General features: G+C 42.5%; 1 protein-coding gene across 1 annotated transcript in view; it reads right to left on the bottom strand.

The window, feature by feature from the left end:
* Positions 1 to 15887, bottom strand: part of UVSSA (UV stimulated scaffold protein A) — a 51193-nt gene that overhangs the window by 15864 nt on the left and 19442 nt on the right. The window contains exons 8-9 of the mRNA XM_081328000.1: positions 7768 to 7873; positions 105 to 288 (exon numbers count right to left, since the gene is read on the bottom strand). Coding sequence (XP_081184126.1) covers positions 105 to 288; positions 7768 to 7873 — 290 coding nt within the window. The remainder of the gene's footprint in view (positions 1 to 104; positions 289 to 7767; positions 7874 to 15887) is intronic.

Below are 15887 nucleotides of genomic sequence, written 5' to 3'. Positions count from 1 at the left end.
CTTGGATGAGAAGCGAAACGTCTTTAAAGAAAAACAAGAAAGTCTAGTTGCTTCCTGAAAAAGCACCTTTGGGATAAGATATCTGCCCAACGTCTGGTACCTACTTGTCCTCTGCAGTTGGCAGTCTGGGCAGTTTGTCTCGGATAATTTTCCACGTGGCTGCAGCAGAGGTTGGATCCAGCTCTTCCCCCATTATTCCAGATTGGGATAAGAACGGAGACATCGGCACCGCTTTGTTCTTCCCAGTTCCTACCGCACTTTTTCTGGTGGGCAACACAGGTTCCAGGCCTCAAAGAATAAAGGAAGAGAGTATGGTGATAGAATTATTGCCAAGCGGCGTGTAAAATCCTCCTACGTCATCCAGGAGGGAACACATGGTTGGCTTGCACAGCTAATTTTGTATACAGCATAAGGTTCTCGGGAAGCAGGATGGTCTACGAATTCAAAATAAGACAATTTACTGATAGCAAATTGTTCAAAAAAAGCAAAAAGAATATATAAGGAATTTATTTATATAAATAAAAGGACGAGCAAAAAAAAAGGTTTTTGAAAAGATAGATCAACCTACCAAACTAATCTTTCTAGAATTTTCCATTTTTCCCCCCAATTGTCCACATCAATCGGGATTTCATCTTCCTGGTTACTTATCCATTAGTCAACACCTGTATCTGTTTAGTGACCGTTCAAAGTTACAACGGCACCGAAAAAAGGGACTTAGGACCGTTTTTCACGTTTAATGACCGTTGCAGCATCCCCAGGGTCATGTGATCAAAATTCAGAGGCTTGGCAACTGGCATGTACTTATGACTGTTGCAGCGTCCCCGGGGGGGTCAAGCGATTCTCTTTTACGACCTTCTGAGAAGCAAAGTCAGTGGGGGAAACTGTGTTACTAACTTAATTGCAGCAATTCACTTAGCAGCTGTGGGAAGAAAGGTCATAAAACGGGGCAAAAATTCACTGAAGAAATGTCTTACTTAGCAACAGAAAACCTGGGCTCCACTGTGGTCATAAGTCAAGAACTAGAGACGCTGGAATTCCACAGCCGATCCAGAGCCTCACAGGGTCTATATGGGTGCTTCAATCTCAAATTCGGTTTGAATGCGGTTTAAAGGGACTTTAAGGAGATTCTGAGGCAACTCTGCAGAAGCAATTCAGGATTTCTCGGCTGCCATTTTGAACATGGACCTTGAAGACTATAAGCACCGTCTTGAGAGTTATCGAAATAGCTCTGCTTTTGGCTCGTCAGCAGCTTGGAAGACGCCAAAGCAGAGCTACAAATTTAAAAATGGTAAACCAGGTAGTGTAAATTTTAAGAAATAAAAAAAAAAGAAAAAAGGGGACTTATGCAGTAAACGGAGAGCTCCTCGTTTTAACATTTTTTAATTTATCTATAAACCCACATTAGATTTATATGAGTTCCCATTTCACACGAAATAAAATGCTTCCAAAATTACAGTTCGACTTTAAAGGTATCCTTTATGTATTTTCAACGGTCCATCATACCAGTACAAGGCCTTGATTACTACATCATTTAACACTTTCGTTGGCAGAAAAAAATAAAATAAAATCCAAATTCTCTTTTCCCACCCCCTCTAAAGTGACCCAATGGTACCTATTTGCCTGCAGGAGTAAAAAAGAACCATCCTAAAGAGATCCATCAATAGAAGGAAAGGGAGAGGTTGGGTCCCCCCCCCCACGCAGAAAGTTGGATAGGGAAGAAGGCTGACTTTATTGATTTTAGCTCGTTCAGCTGGCCTTGTAATTAAAATGTAAATTTGAGAAAGAGATTATGTCCTGACAGAAATGGTGGGATTAGGGGGAAGATAAAAACTCCTTGGTAAAAATTCAGAGAAAATAGAAGAACAGACGTCATCGGGATTTGGTGGAACGGAGAGAAACGCACACCAAGCAAGAACATAAATTATAAAAAAATAAAATTTTTGCAGAACGGATTCGCTTCCTGCCTCCCTTTCTGTATACAGGTCCAATTCATCCAATCTACAAAAATTATTGATTAATATGAGCTAAAATCCAAAGAATTTAGGCAGGAGAAATGGGAAGCCTTTTGTGTTCTGCTCCACACAACAGGAACAAATGTTGTCTGAAGACCCACTACCATTCTGTCTTAGGAGCTGACTTTGATCTGAATTTGATGTAGAGATGCACAAATGTGCTTTGGATCCGGTTTGGGCACCTGATTTTTTTTAAAAAAATATTTCCTGATTTTAAAAATATTTTTAAAAATATTTTCTTATATTATTCATTAAATTTTTAGTACATCACTGTGCCTTTATCTACCATCACCCATTTCATTGTATGCTTTTTTACTGGAACTCCCAGCATCATTTTGGTCCAAACATACACTTCTACACATTAAAATAACTTCTCTTAGTTTTTAAGTATTTCATTAAAGTTTATTATAAGTTTATTATATTATAATACAAACAGGAACAAAAATCGAGAGAGTTAAAGAGAAAAGAATTGCAGAAAGAAGAGAAAAAAGGGGGAAATGTTGTGGCTTCCAATTTTTTTTCAGTGCAGTAGAATACAAATTAACAGCCCCAACCCTTTCGCTTTACGTACATTTCAAAAAAATTTAAACCCATTTCTACAAAGGTCACTCTAGTCATTAAATCAGGGGTCTTCAAACTTGGCCCTTTTATGACTTGTGGACTTCAACTCCCAGAATTCCTCAGCCAGGCAAGCCTGGCTGAGGAATTCTGGGAGTTGAAGTCCACAAGTCATAAAAGGGCCAAGTTTGAAGACCCCTGCGTTAAATAGTTAAAGTAAAATTAAAGTTTTTATTTTTTTCACTTTTGAGTACAGAAGGCAGAAGATAAATTCTTCCCTTTAGTTGGCTTTGCCATCTCGGCCAAAGCCAGACAGCAATTTTTACTCTTTTATTGAGGGGAATTAGCATCTCTTTCCACTTTTGGGCATACATAGTATAACCAAGTTCCAAATTTTCTTTCAAGGTCTTTATCCACCAAATTTACAGTAACTTCTGATAGCAATTTAGGGGCCCATTCTCAACAAAACTGGGCTCTTTTTTGCAGTACCTCTGGGGCTTTTGAGTGCAAAAAGGGCCCTCATCTGTTGGTGATCAGGTGCAACTGTAAATAAGGATTATACAAATGAGGGGTCATTAAAAGGCCTGGTAATATTAATTTGGCATGACACCCCTTAATGGGTTATGTCTTCACACTTCAGTTACCTAATCACCGAAATTCTTTTGCAAATTTACATTCCATCTTGCCCACAGAAAATCAAAGTGGCTCTAACATCTATCCCAAAAGTCATTTCTGACTGCCCTAACTGCGGTCAAGATGTACTTTTGCAGCTGTGAGATTAATTAAAACCTGCTCAGCTAACTCTTTCTGGATGGTAACTGTTCGGTTATAGAAGAGAAACCTGGTGTACAAAGAAAAAAATAATTGGTTAAGCAAGAAACAGATTGTTCTAAACTTGAAGGATAAAATTGAAATTGCAAAATTCAGCGCTTCTTCTCGTATCTCCGTGCTCGGGATGAAAAGCCATTGAAGTAGCAGTTGAACTTTTGAGGTTTAAGGTAAAGGTAAAGGTTCCCCCGCACATGCGTGCTAGTTGTTTCCGACTCTAGGGGCCGGTGCTCATCTCCGTTTCAAAGCCGAAGAGCCAGCGCTTGTCCGAGGACGTCTCCGTGGTCATGTGGCCGGCATGACTAGACGCCAAAGGCGCACGGAACTCGTTACCTTCCCACCGTAGTGGCCCCTATTTTTCTACTTGCATTTTTACGTGCTTTCGAACTGCTAGGTTGGCAGAAGCTGGGATGAGTAACAGGCGCTCACTCTGTTATGCGGCACTCGGGATTCGACCCGCCAAACTGCCAACCTTCTGATCGACAGGCTCAGCGTTCTAACCCACTGAGCCACCATGTCTCTTTTTGAGGTTTAGCAGGGTGCAAAAAGCTTAGAAATTGCCCATTGTAAACAAGCGTGGGTTTCAGAGCAGAATGCTTTAATTAAGAGCAATTTAATTTTAATTCCAAGATAAGCAATTTATAATTTGCTGTTAATCAGAACGCAAATTCAAAGGAATACAGACAAGTTTATATACGGTTATTTCCTGAAAATGTATACAGATCGCTGGGCATCCAATTCATATCACAACTCCAGAGGTGGACAATAAGATATTTTGAAGCAGATGGGGTAGCTGACACCCAGCCTGGCTTCCTTAATGGAAATACATCGTATTTCCATTACAGCTGTGCAATCCTAGGTTTTTGGTATTTTTTAAAGGATGTTTTAAGGAATTACCGATGGATGCTATGCAAATATTCTAGATACTCTGAAGCAATTCTTCACTTTTGAATTTGAAGCCTAGCTTCAGCTTCGTTCTTCTGGGAGAAGTGTATATATATACACACACACACACATTTGCAAGCACAATTGAGTGCAACATTTTTGTTGCTCAGCAAAATATTTGTGAGTTTTTCCCCCATTTACAACCTTTCTTGCTACAGCTGTTAAGGGGATCACTGTAGTTGTTACGTTTGTGACATGGTTGTTAAGTGAATCTGGCTTCCCCATGGATTTGGGGGGGGGTCGCAAAAGGGGATCATGTGACCCCGGGACACTGCGACCGTCGTACGTCTGAGTCAGTTGCTAAGCATCCGAATTTTGATCCCGTGAGAACGGCGATTGCTGAAAAGGGTTGTAAGTGTGAGAAACGGTCGTAGGCCACTTTTTTCAGTGCTGTTGCAACTTGGAACGGTCACTAAATGAATTGTTGTGAGTCGGGGACTTCCTGTATATTACTACGTTCAGGGTGTCCCTCCAAATCAACCCCCCCCCATTTCTGGAAAAGCTCATTTAAAAAAAAACAGAATAAAGAACAATCTGCTGTTTCCCATTTAGTGCACAACATGCGTTGAGTTCATCTCGATTCTCAGTATATTAAAAAGCAAATCCTTCAACCCAAGAAGGTAAAAGAAAAGAAAATCAATACGTGAATAATTTAAATAGGATACGGAATGAGCTGGTTCCCGACTTGTCTTTCAGGGGTAATTTGTGAATTCAGATAAGGTGGAGGACTGGAGCAGGACCCAGTATGGACTTTTCTAGGGTTCAGAGAGTTGATTGGGGGGGGGGAAGCCCTGCGCCCCGTGGCCCCCCCATGAGGGCCCAAAATAAACACAGTGGTACTATGGGAGCAGCGAGGACTCCTGGAAACCAGGCAGGGCAGAAGTTGGGGACGTTGTGCATTCACACGTTCTTCTTCAACGTGGCCTTAGTGACTGACATGTCTGGGTGAATTACAAAGTTTTATCTGGAAGAGTTTCTGGTTGCCGTCAGGCACCCAAAGAGACTGCCTCTCCCTGAGCAACACAGAACCAGCTTGCAACACTGGCTGAAAATACAGTTAGCCCTCAAAATTGTGACCAGGACTGAGCCCCAAATTGTGTTGCTAAGCGAGACGTTTGTTGCAGGACAGAAGAATAACTTCATTGTCACTCTAAATGTCCGCTAATCAGCATACATTAAAATGAGATTTGGTGGCATGCAGCTCTCAAAGGGTCACCCCCGCCAATGTACGTTGCATAAACATGTAAAAAAAAAAAGTTATGCATATACCCACATACGCACACCTTGGTGGCCTAGAAAAGCAAGACTATCGGGTTCGGATGTTTTGCAACTTTTCTCGCCACCGTTTGGTGAATCACTGCTTTTGTTAAGTTAGGAATACGGTTGTTAAGTGATTCTGGCTTCCTCATGGACTTTTGTTTGTCAGAAGGTGGCCAAAGGGGAACAGACAACCCCAGGACTCTGCAACCGTCATAAATACGAGTCAGTTGCCAAGCAGTCTGAATTCTGATCACGTGATCATGGGGAGGCTGCAACATCCTAAGTGTGAAAAATGGTCATAAGTGGCTTTTTTTCAGAGCCGTCGTAACTCTGAACGGTCATTAAACAAAAGATAGTCAAGGACTGCCTGTAGATGGTCCGAGGGCCCTGTGGGAAAATATGCTTAATTGACAAAGAATGTAGACATTTATGATGGATGGGAAAAGGAGAAAGATTTTTAAATTTTTAAATTTCTGTATTGTGTTGATCACTTTTATTTCCTTGCTGAGCATTCTAGATCCAGTCAGATCCTAACCCAACTCTCAAGAGCAGAAGAAAGATTGAAGAAGTGTGAAAATAAAGATTACACGGGTTAGAAAGCTCCAAATGCCATTGCTAAATTAAGGCTGCAAGTTTTAATTGAATAATTGGTGTCATTAATCAATGGAAGCCCTAAGGAAGGCTTAAAAATGTCCCCCAATTAATCAGCAGGGCTGAAAATAAAGATTGCAGATTGTTCCTGAATATGCTGCATGCATTGATATACTATCTTTTGCCTAACTAAAAAAAAAGTCGCTAGAAAAAATATATATTAAGGTAGCCTTTTCTCTAAAACCTAGCACAATTCTCCTTTCTGCGTTTTCAAGGCAAAAGTCCAGGCAGTTAACACTGCTCAAGGAAGACCAGAGTCACTACAAACACAGGTAGCGCTCAACTTACAACAGTTCATTTAGTGACCATCCAAAGTTACAACAGCACCAAAAACAGTGACATATGACCGTTTTTCACAGTTACGACCTTTGCAGCATTCCCAGGATCACGTGATCGAAACTCAGACGCCTGGCAACTGGCATGTACTTATGACAGTTGCAGTGTCCCGGGTGTTATGATCCCCTTTTGCGACCTTCTGTCAATCAAAGTCCATGGGGAAGCCAGATTATCACTTAAGAACCATGTTACTAATTTAAGAACTGCAGTGAGTCCCTTAACAATTGTGGCAAGAAAGGTTGAAAAATGGAGCCAAACTGACTTAGCAAATGTTTCACTTAACAACAGAGATTTGTGGTGATAAGTCCAGGACTACCTGTAGTTTTATTAAATTTATCCACAGTATTGTATCTTCAAAGTAATTTTGAATTTGGGGTATCGTATCTAAGAATACCAGCCTTACCTTCTAACAAAGGAGCTTTCCTTCAACGCATCCTAGTTTTTCCTGCTGAGAAAAAGAGACATTTCTCTCTCTCTGGGAATCTCTGAATTATAGGCCAGCTGGCACTTTGAAATGGGTCTATCTATCTAAGTGTGAGGGACGCGGTGGCTCAGTGGGTTAGGACGCTGAGCTTGTCGATCAGAAGGTCGGCAGTTTGGCGGGTCGAATCCCGAGTGCCGTGTAGCAGAGTGAGCGCCTGTTACTCGTCCCAGCTTCTGCCAACCTAGCAGTTCGAAAGCACGTAAAAAATGCAAGTAGAAAAATAGGGACCACTACAGTGGGAAGGTAACAGCGTTCCGTGCGCCTTTGGCATCTACAGTAGTCATGCCGGCCACGTGACCACGGAGACGTCCTTGGACAAGCGCTGGCTCTTCGGCTTTGAAACGGAGATGAGCACCGGCCCCTAGAGTCGGAAACGACTAGCACGCATGTGCGGGGGAACCTTTACCTTTACTTTTTATCTAAGTGTGGGTTGAAAATTGGACACACAGAAGATGCTGAAATCTTTTAGAGGGGACAACCTCACACGAAGGCAACAACGCCTTAAAAAAAAATCTCTAGAATTGTTAGAGATAAAAGTATTTCCCGAGTTTGACCTGCCAACAATACTTGGTACGTTTGTCAAAGGAGGCTACGCTAAATACAGGAAAATAATAATAATAATAATAACTCTCATTCTGCATCTGCAAGGATTCAGCAAGCAGGGGTGACGCCTTCACAGCTGGATAAACTCACCGTATTCTTCTCGAAGGTGGTCTGGGATCCGCGGCTCAAAGCCCTCCTTCTCGGGCACCTCCACAAACTCCTCTTCCTCTTCCTCCTCCTCCTCTTCACTTTTCATCTATGACAAAAGAGTTAAAAAAGATTTCAAGCCGACGTGGGGGGGGGAATAAAAAAATCCTAGCTGTCCATTCTAGCAGAAGCTACTGATGTAACACTAGAAGTTTTTAAGAAGAGACTGGACAGCCACTTGTCTGAAATGGTGTAGTAGGGTTTCCTGCCTGAGTGTGGGTTGGACTAGATGACCTCCAAGGTCCCTTCCAACTTTATTGTTGTTGTTGTTATTGCTTGTATCTTGTGAGTCTATTGAAGGAGGATCTGTTGTCTCATTTCACTTCAGCTCCCATATTACAGGTGGTCCTCAATTTATTACAACAGTTCACTTAGCGATGGTTCCAACTTACAACGGCACTTCTCGCTATGCACATGTATACGTAACCCGAACTAGACTGTTGCTTCTGCGTGTCATATATCAAGAGTGAGAGAGACGGCACATAAATTTAAAAATAATGTTTGCTGTTAAAACCCTTTTGCCAAGTGTGTCCAGACAAAGCGCGATAGTTCTTCCCTCACTCCAGTCTCACTAAGTGTTGTATCTTATGATTATGTATCTGATGATTATGATCACGATTTATCACTTGTTGCTTGTGTGTACACCAAGAGCTTGTGCACTGGAGACAAATCCCTTGTGTGTCCAATCACCTTGGCCAATAAAGAATATTCTATCTATTTTAAACTCTTATTTTTGGAGGAAACGCAGCAAAACTTCTGCTTTTCTCTATGAGAAATACTGGATCCTGGAAGAACAAAAAAAACAACAAATTTTTATACGATGACGTTTTATGCAATCTCCGTGTGGCAGCCGTGTTAAAAAGAATTACAGCCAATATCCTATTTCCCCAGACCCTAATAATACCTTTGGACTCAAGAAATGCCTGAAATTACAAGAGGCTTACCGTAAATAGATAAAATAAATTGCACATCAAAAGTTAACTGATTCATAAATTTTATACTCATTATTGCTTTATGAACTACCAAATCTCTTAGCATAGTTACATTCTGGGGGGGGGAAAGCTCTTCCAGGATAGGGGGAAAAAACGGTATATTTATAACAGCTAAAACTATACTGTCCCTTAACATACAGGTAGTCCTCGAATTATGATTATCGAGTCCAAAATTTCTGTTGCTAAGGGAGAACATTTGTTAAGTGAGTTTTGCCCCATTTTGTGACCACAGTTGTTAAGTGAATCACTGCAATTGATAAAGTTAGTAACCTGGTTGTTAAGCGGACCCGGCTTCCCCCATTGAATTTGCTTGTCACAAAAGGGGATCACGTGATCCCAGGACACTGCGACCGTCATAAATACGAGTCAGTTGCCAAGCGTTCATATTTTGATTCTGTGATCACGAGGATACTGCAACGGTCGTAAGTGTGAAAAACGGTCAAAAATCACTTTTTTCAGTGGCATTTTAACTCAGCACGGTCATTAAATGAAGTGAAGGACTACCTATACATTGCCTAGGAATTACCCTTTTTTCTTTAAAAAAAAAGTCCATTTAACTTTTCTTCAGGGAACTTTTTAAGAAGTCCAGTATCTGGACTCTGCAGTTTTCAATCTGATCTTATTTATTTATTTATTTAGTTATGTTTATATACCGCCCTATTCCCTGAGGACTCAGGGCGGTTTACAGGGAATTAAAAATCCAAAATACAAAAATTAAGAACCAAATTAAAAAATATTAAATTACCGTATATACTTGAGTATAAGCCGACTCGAGTATAAGCCGAGACCCCCAATTTCACCCCCAAAAACTGGAAAAAGTTGTTGACTCGAGTATAAGCCGATCCGCCGTTCTGCAAGCCTCTGCCGCCAGCAGAGGCTCGATCCGCCATTTTGCAAGCCTGAATACACAGGAATACCCTGTGTGGCCTTGGCTCTCCGGGAAGCCCTGGCTGTCCGCTTCCTCGCTCCACGCTGCTATTCGGGGCCCGCGCGTTCCCCCGGGCAAATCGCGGCGCCCAGCAGGCGAGGAAACACGCCCGCTCCAGTCGCCCCCCCTTCCCTCAGGAGACGCGAAGCAAGTGACCGCCCGGAGCTTACCGAGGACTTGCTTCGGTGCTTCCAGGATCGCGCGCACCTCTCCCAAGCCGCCGGCGTCCGGAGACCTGCCGAAGTTTGGGGAGGTTTGGGGAGGTGCGCGCGATCTTTCCGCTGTGGAAAGAAGCAGGCAGGCAGGGCGCAGAGGAACGGAGACCCGGCGACGTTTGGGGAGGTTTGGGGAGGCGCCCAAACCTCCCCAAACGTCGCCGGGTCTCCGTTCCTCCGCCCCCTGCCTGCCTGCTTCTTTCCGCTGTGGAAAGAAGCAGGCAGGCAGGGCGCAGAGGAACGGAGACCCAGCGACGTTTGGGGAGGTTTGGGGAGGTGCGCGCGCACCTCCCCAAACCTCCCCAAACTTCGGCAGGTCTCCGGACGGCGGTGGCTTGGGAGAGGTGCGCGCGATCCCGGAAGCACCAAAGCCTCGGCCGCGCACAAGTCCTCGGTAAGTTTTTTTTGTTGACTGGAGTATAAGCCGAAGTGGAATTTTTCAGCCCAAAAAGTGGGCTGAAAAATTCGGCTTATACTCAAGTATATACGGTAACCCTGTAGTCAGTTAAAAAGAACCCCAAATTAAAAATTCCTCCTCAGTCTGGGCCCGAGAGCTCGAAGAGCCAGGTCTTCAGGCCCCGGTGGAATGATCGAAGGTCGGGGGCAGTTCTCAGCTCCACCGGCAGCTGGTTCCAGAGGGCAGGCGCTCCCACCGAGAAGGCCCTATCCCTGGGTGTCACCCGCCGGCAGTCTCTTACCGGTGGGACCCTGAGCAGACCCTCCCTGTGGGAGCGCACTGGGCAAAGGGCATTTGATGCCGGCAGCAGGTGTTCCCTCAGATATCCCGGACCCAGGCCATGTAGGGCTTTATAGGTGATAACCAGCACCTTGAATTTCACCCGGAGGGCAACCGGAAGCCAATGCAGCTCACGGAGTAGAGGTGTTACATGGGAGTATCGGGAAACCCCCATTACAACTCGCGCGGCCGCATTCTGCACTATGGAAACTCCCTTGCAAATTCTTTTAAGCAATGCAACGCGGCAGTGACCTCTCTCTCTCTCTCTCTCTTTTTTTTAAAGAGAAAGCATATTGATTCTGTCACTTACGCTTCTATTTTCTAAAACGTTGAACCGAATCCAATAGGCCTTCAGCAGAAATTCACTGTTAGCTTGAAAAAGGTGGAGAGGCCTCTTTAACTTGGCAAACTGGAAGAAGGCAGTTCAACTTGCTTATGTAAGGGCCTTTCTGTCATTGTCAGCCAAGGCCTATTTTCGACAGAGGAGGAAAAAAACAACCAGGCTTTTGAATTTAATGCTAAAACATCAGGGTACTTTTTCCTTGCAAGAAGTGGCTGATGAGCTATGTAAATCCTCAAATCTTTTCCTTCCTTTAAACTTTAAGCACGTGTTTGTGAACAGGAGAACTGATGGGAAATGTAACTTTTGGTTCTTAATCCTTATTTTTAGGATGCTAGATTTGCTAGGACTGGTGTAAGCTTGTGTTCCAGGGGAGGAAGATAAAAAAAATCAGAAGGAGTTTGGTGCCATCGTTGGCTTTGCACACACAGAGAAAGAAGGTGAAGTATCTCGAGGGCTTTTGAAGGCAACTGAGCTAGACCTCAAAGGCAGGAGGCTGATGTAGGACGTATTAAAAAGTTCTCTGAACTCTAATACTGGAATTAGAACAGGAATGTTCTTTACTGGTCAAGCGTGATTGGACAAGCCAGGAATTTGTCACCGGTGCATAAGCTCTCAGTGTACATACAAATTACAAAATGACAAGTCATAGATCATCATGAGGACCCAGATTGTTGGGGGCAATTAAGCTGACTTTGTAATAATGCCGCTTGGGGTGTGTGTGTGAAAGCCCTAATAAGCAGGCATATACATAGAATGAAGGCAATTGCTAAGCACATTGATTTGTGCTTCTTAGATTGTAAGCCGCCCTGAGTCTTCGGAGAAGGGCGGGATATAAATGGGATTAAAATAAAAATAAATAAAAAATAAAAAATAAACCATCAGATACAATCATAAATCATTAGATACAAACAACAAGTGGTAAATCATAAGATAGGAAGAGGAAATAGGAAAAATGAGAAGACGAGAAAAGATGAGAAGGATAATAGCAATACATCCCTACTACATGGGTAACTATCTACTAAACATAAGACAGTGCTGTGAGAGTGAAGTATTTAGCAGGACATCCCCGCTTCATCCAGAGCCCTGGAAGAAGAGATAATTTTTGTAGGACTTTACTCAGGTCTCTATACTTCAGGCTGTAGTAAAATCCTATGTAACAGCAGCAAAAACGAGGCACCACCTAAGGTAAGGACCTACAGCTTGAGCAGGGGGCTGGACTAGAAGACCTCCAAGGTCCCTTCCAGCTCTATTCTATTCTATTCTATTCTATTCTATTCTATTCTATTCTATTCTATTCTATTCTATTCTATTCTATTCATTTCTAATTCTATTCTATCCTATTCTGTAATTCTATTCTATTCTATTCTATTCTATTCTATTCTATTCTATTCTATTCTATTCTATTCTATTCTATTCTATTCTATTCTATTCTATTCTATTCTATTCTATTCTATTCTTTCTTATTTCTAATTCTATTCTATCCTATCCCATTCCATTCCGTACAACATATTTATTTATTTATTTATAATGAGACTTGTATGCCGCCCTATCTCTCGAAGGACTCAGGGCGGCTGACAACAATAAAATACAAATAAATACAAATATTTTTTTTTAATTTAAAAAGTTTTACAATACATTTTGACTTTAATCCCCCCCTCCCCCACCCCTATCCAACCCTCCCTATCCCTCTCCCCCACTCCCTCCTCCCCCCCCCCCGACTTCCCAGAGCTAAATACAGGGCATAAAATCGAAAAACAAACATAAACACCCCTATGTTATCAACAATAAACTATAAATTCTATCTCTCTCTAGCTCATATAAAATGAGTACAAACAATATTAATATTACAAATAAAGTAGAAAAGAAAAAGAGGAAAACAGAAAAAGAGCTTTACTCAAAATAAATTTTCTTAATCCCAGTCCTTATTCATATTAATTTCAAAAAAAAAAGGAAAAGAAAAAAAAACTTTCACCTGCTATTTGCATTCTCCCACCTTTCTCTAATTTCCAAACAAATTCTCAGTTACGCACCAAAAGGGCCTATCTCTGTTAATCTTAATAATCTCCAACCAAACTAAACTATGATCAAAAATAGTTCTTGCATGTATCACGCCAAATGTCTCGTAGTTCCAAATCATCCTTAAGTTCAAATAAAAGTTCAAATAAAAAGAGTATATGTAAAAAAAAAGATTTAGGCAATCTCTAAGACAACTTGTTGTTAATTAGGAGCTTACATACCCATTCTTAGTTCAACACATACTTTAAGTCCATAACCCTAATATACTTTTCTAGCAAGCAAATAACATCAATCTTAAATTGTGTGAAATATTAAAAAAAAACACTTTCTTTCTCCTCTATAATAATTTTACTCCATTAACATTCTAATCTAAAAATTTAATCAGCAATCTTAACGCCCCAAAACTTTTGGAGCACCTCTGTCATAACCCCCAAAACTTCTTTAGACCGCTCTCCTCCCACATCTTCACTGTAAGCACACTTTGAAGATTCCATAACTTTCTGCTGGTCTTGCTCTTGCTCTCGTCTCGCTCTTCTTAGGGCAGCGCGCGTCATCTTCTGGCCTCCTGCAGCAACCGATGAGACTGTGACTTGATCCCCTCCAACACCATTGTCCTCTGTCTGTCTATCTGCAACATCTTGAAGCTTTCCCACACCATATCCTTTTGCAGCTTCCAAAGATGATAGGGGGGTTGCTTTTAACACATTACTATAAAAATCACGTGCCTGAGCCACAGTAACCAAACAATGTCTTTTACCTTCGTGCATCGCCACCAACCCAACTGGAATCTCCCATCTAAACTTAATATCACGTTTCTTAAGTTCCTGTACTAGAAATGCAAAATCTTTCCTTCTCCTTAGGATCTTCGGAGGGATCTCTTTTAAAACCAAAACTTCTTGCTCAGCCACTACCAAATTAGTATCATAAGCAGCTTGAATGACTTCATCTCTAATTACTCTCTTTGTAAAATAGACCACCACATCTCTGGGTAACTTCCTCTGTCTTGCAATCCATGAATTTACACGAAAAACTTTGTCCATATTTCCCTCAATTTCAGATGCTGACTGGCCCAGTACCCCTTCCAGAGCCTCAGAAATCAGCTGCTTTAAATCTTCTTTACCATTCTCCTTTAAACCCCTAATTCTAATAGCATACTGCATCTGATTATACTGAACAAGGCTCAATTCATCGTCCATTTTATCCCTTATATTTTCATTTTCTAATACCTTTGCTTCTAATATAGAGTTCTTTTGACTGAGGTCCTCCACTTTTATATCCAGCTGTAGCACACATTCAGCTACGGATTCAACCATAGACAAGATGTCCACCCTCATTGCTCTCAGCTTCTCTTCCATCTTCTTCTCCAATTTCTCCATTTTCTCCTCCATTTTCTCCTCCAGCTTTTTCAACTTTTCATCCATCATATCAGACATCAATTGTGCATGCTTTCCAAGAGCGTCTTGTAAATCCTTAAGCGTCAATACCGGGGGAGATGCAGGAGGAAGCAAAGCTTGCAATGAGGTCTCTTGCACCAGGGAAGACCCCGCATTCCGAAGAGCTTTAGAAGTTTTAGCCGCCATCTTCCCCCACTTTCACTTATTACGCACTTTCACTTTAAAGCTATAAAATCCATTGAGCTAGAGAGTAAAAATAAAGAGTCCACTTCACCTTGACCTCCTGTACCGCTCTGCCTGCATCTTGATAATCAAAAGTATTTCCTTTTGGCAGGGGTGGTTGCTAACGCCTGGCTCTGCTCCAAAAATCCCAGAGCAGAGGCACTGCGCAGCTCGGAGCAACCCAGGCTTCGGGGGGGCTCATCCTTCAGCCGCCCAAGCTCTCAGCTCAGGCGGCCCCGGAGAGCTCAACCCCTACCTGGGGCCTCACCCCCTCCTCTTCTCCCGAGGAGGGGGCTTCAAATCCATCTAAACAGCTGATCGACGCTGTTTACGATGGAAAAACACAGCTGCGGAGCGGGCAGCCCAAAAACGGCTGTCTTTCAGCGTCGCGTCGCCACCGGAAGTCCGAATAAATACAAATATTAAAAAAGAATTAAATTGTGTCAAAGTCCCACTAAAACCAACAAAAACATTTAAAATCATAATTAAAAACCCCATTATCATCAGTCCAGGTCAGCCTGTTGGAAAAGATATGTCTTAAGGTCGCGGCGAAAGGACCGGAGATCCGGGGCCATCCGGAGCTCCAAGGGAAGCTGATTCCACCAAGCAGGTGCCCCCACAGAGAAGGCCCTCCCCCTGGGGGTCGCCGGCCGACATTGTCTGGCCGACGGCACCCTGAGGAGCCCTCTCTGTGCGGGCGCACCGGGCGATGGGAAAACGTTCCTGGCAGCAGACGGTCCTGCAAATATCCCGGGCCTAAGCCATGTAGGGCTTTATAGGTAAGAACCAGCACCTTGAATCTCAGGTATATGTATATACCTACACACTTACATATAAATACATACAAATATTAATGACTGTCCCTCTTGAATACGTAGTGGAAAGAGGAAGCTTGAGAGTTCACGAAAACACTGTATAAATATGATTTAATATGAGGCTAAACTGGAAGAAAAGTTAAAATGGGAGTTTAAAAGTTTGCTGCAACTTCCCAGTTATGATTTTACGCAGACGCTAGAGAGGACGTAGGCTCACACAGATGCCTCTCCCGATTAATCCCCAGGAAGGGACGTGTAAGACAAAACTGTGGTGACAACATTCCTGCACACTTACAGTCAAAGAGGCACAAAGGTTTCTGCTGGAGAGAGCGGAATAATAAGATGCAAATTCACTCTGTTTAGGCACAACCCATGAAGTGCACATTTAGCCACTATAGAAAG

This window comes from Vipera berus (assembly GCF_964194415.1).
Source record: "Vipera berus genome assembly, chromosome: 4".
NCBI classification, from domain to species: domain Eukaryota; kingdom Metazoa; phylum Chordata; class Lepidosauria; order Squamata; family Viperidae; genus Vipera; species Vipera berus.
This window is presented reverse-complemented; position numbering and strand designations above follow the sequence as displayed.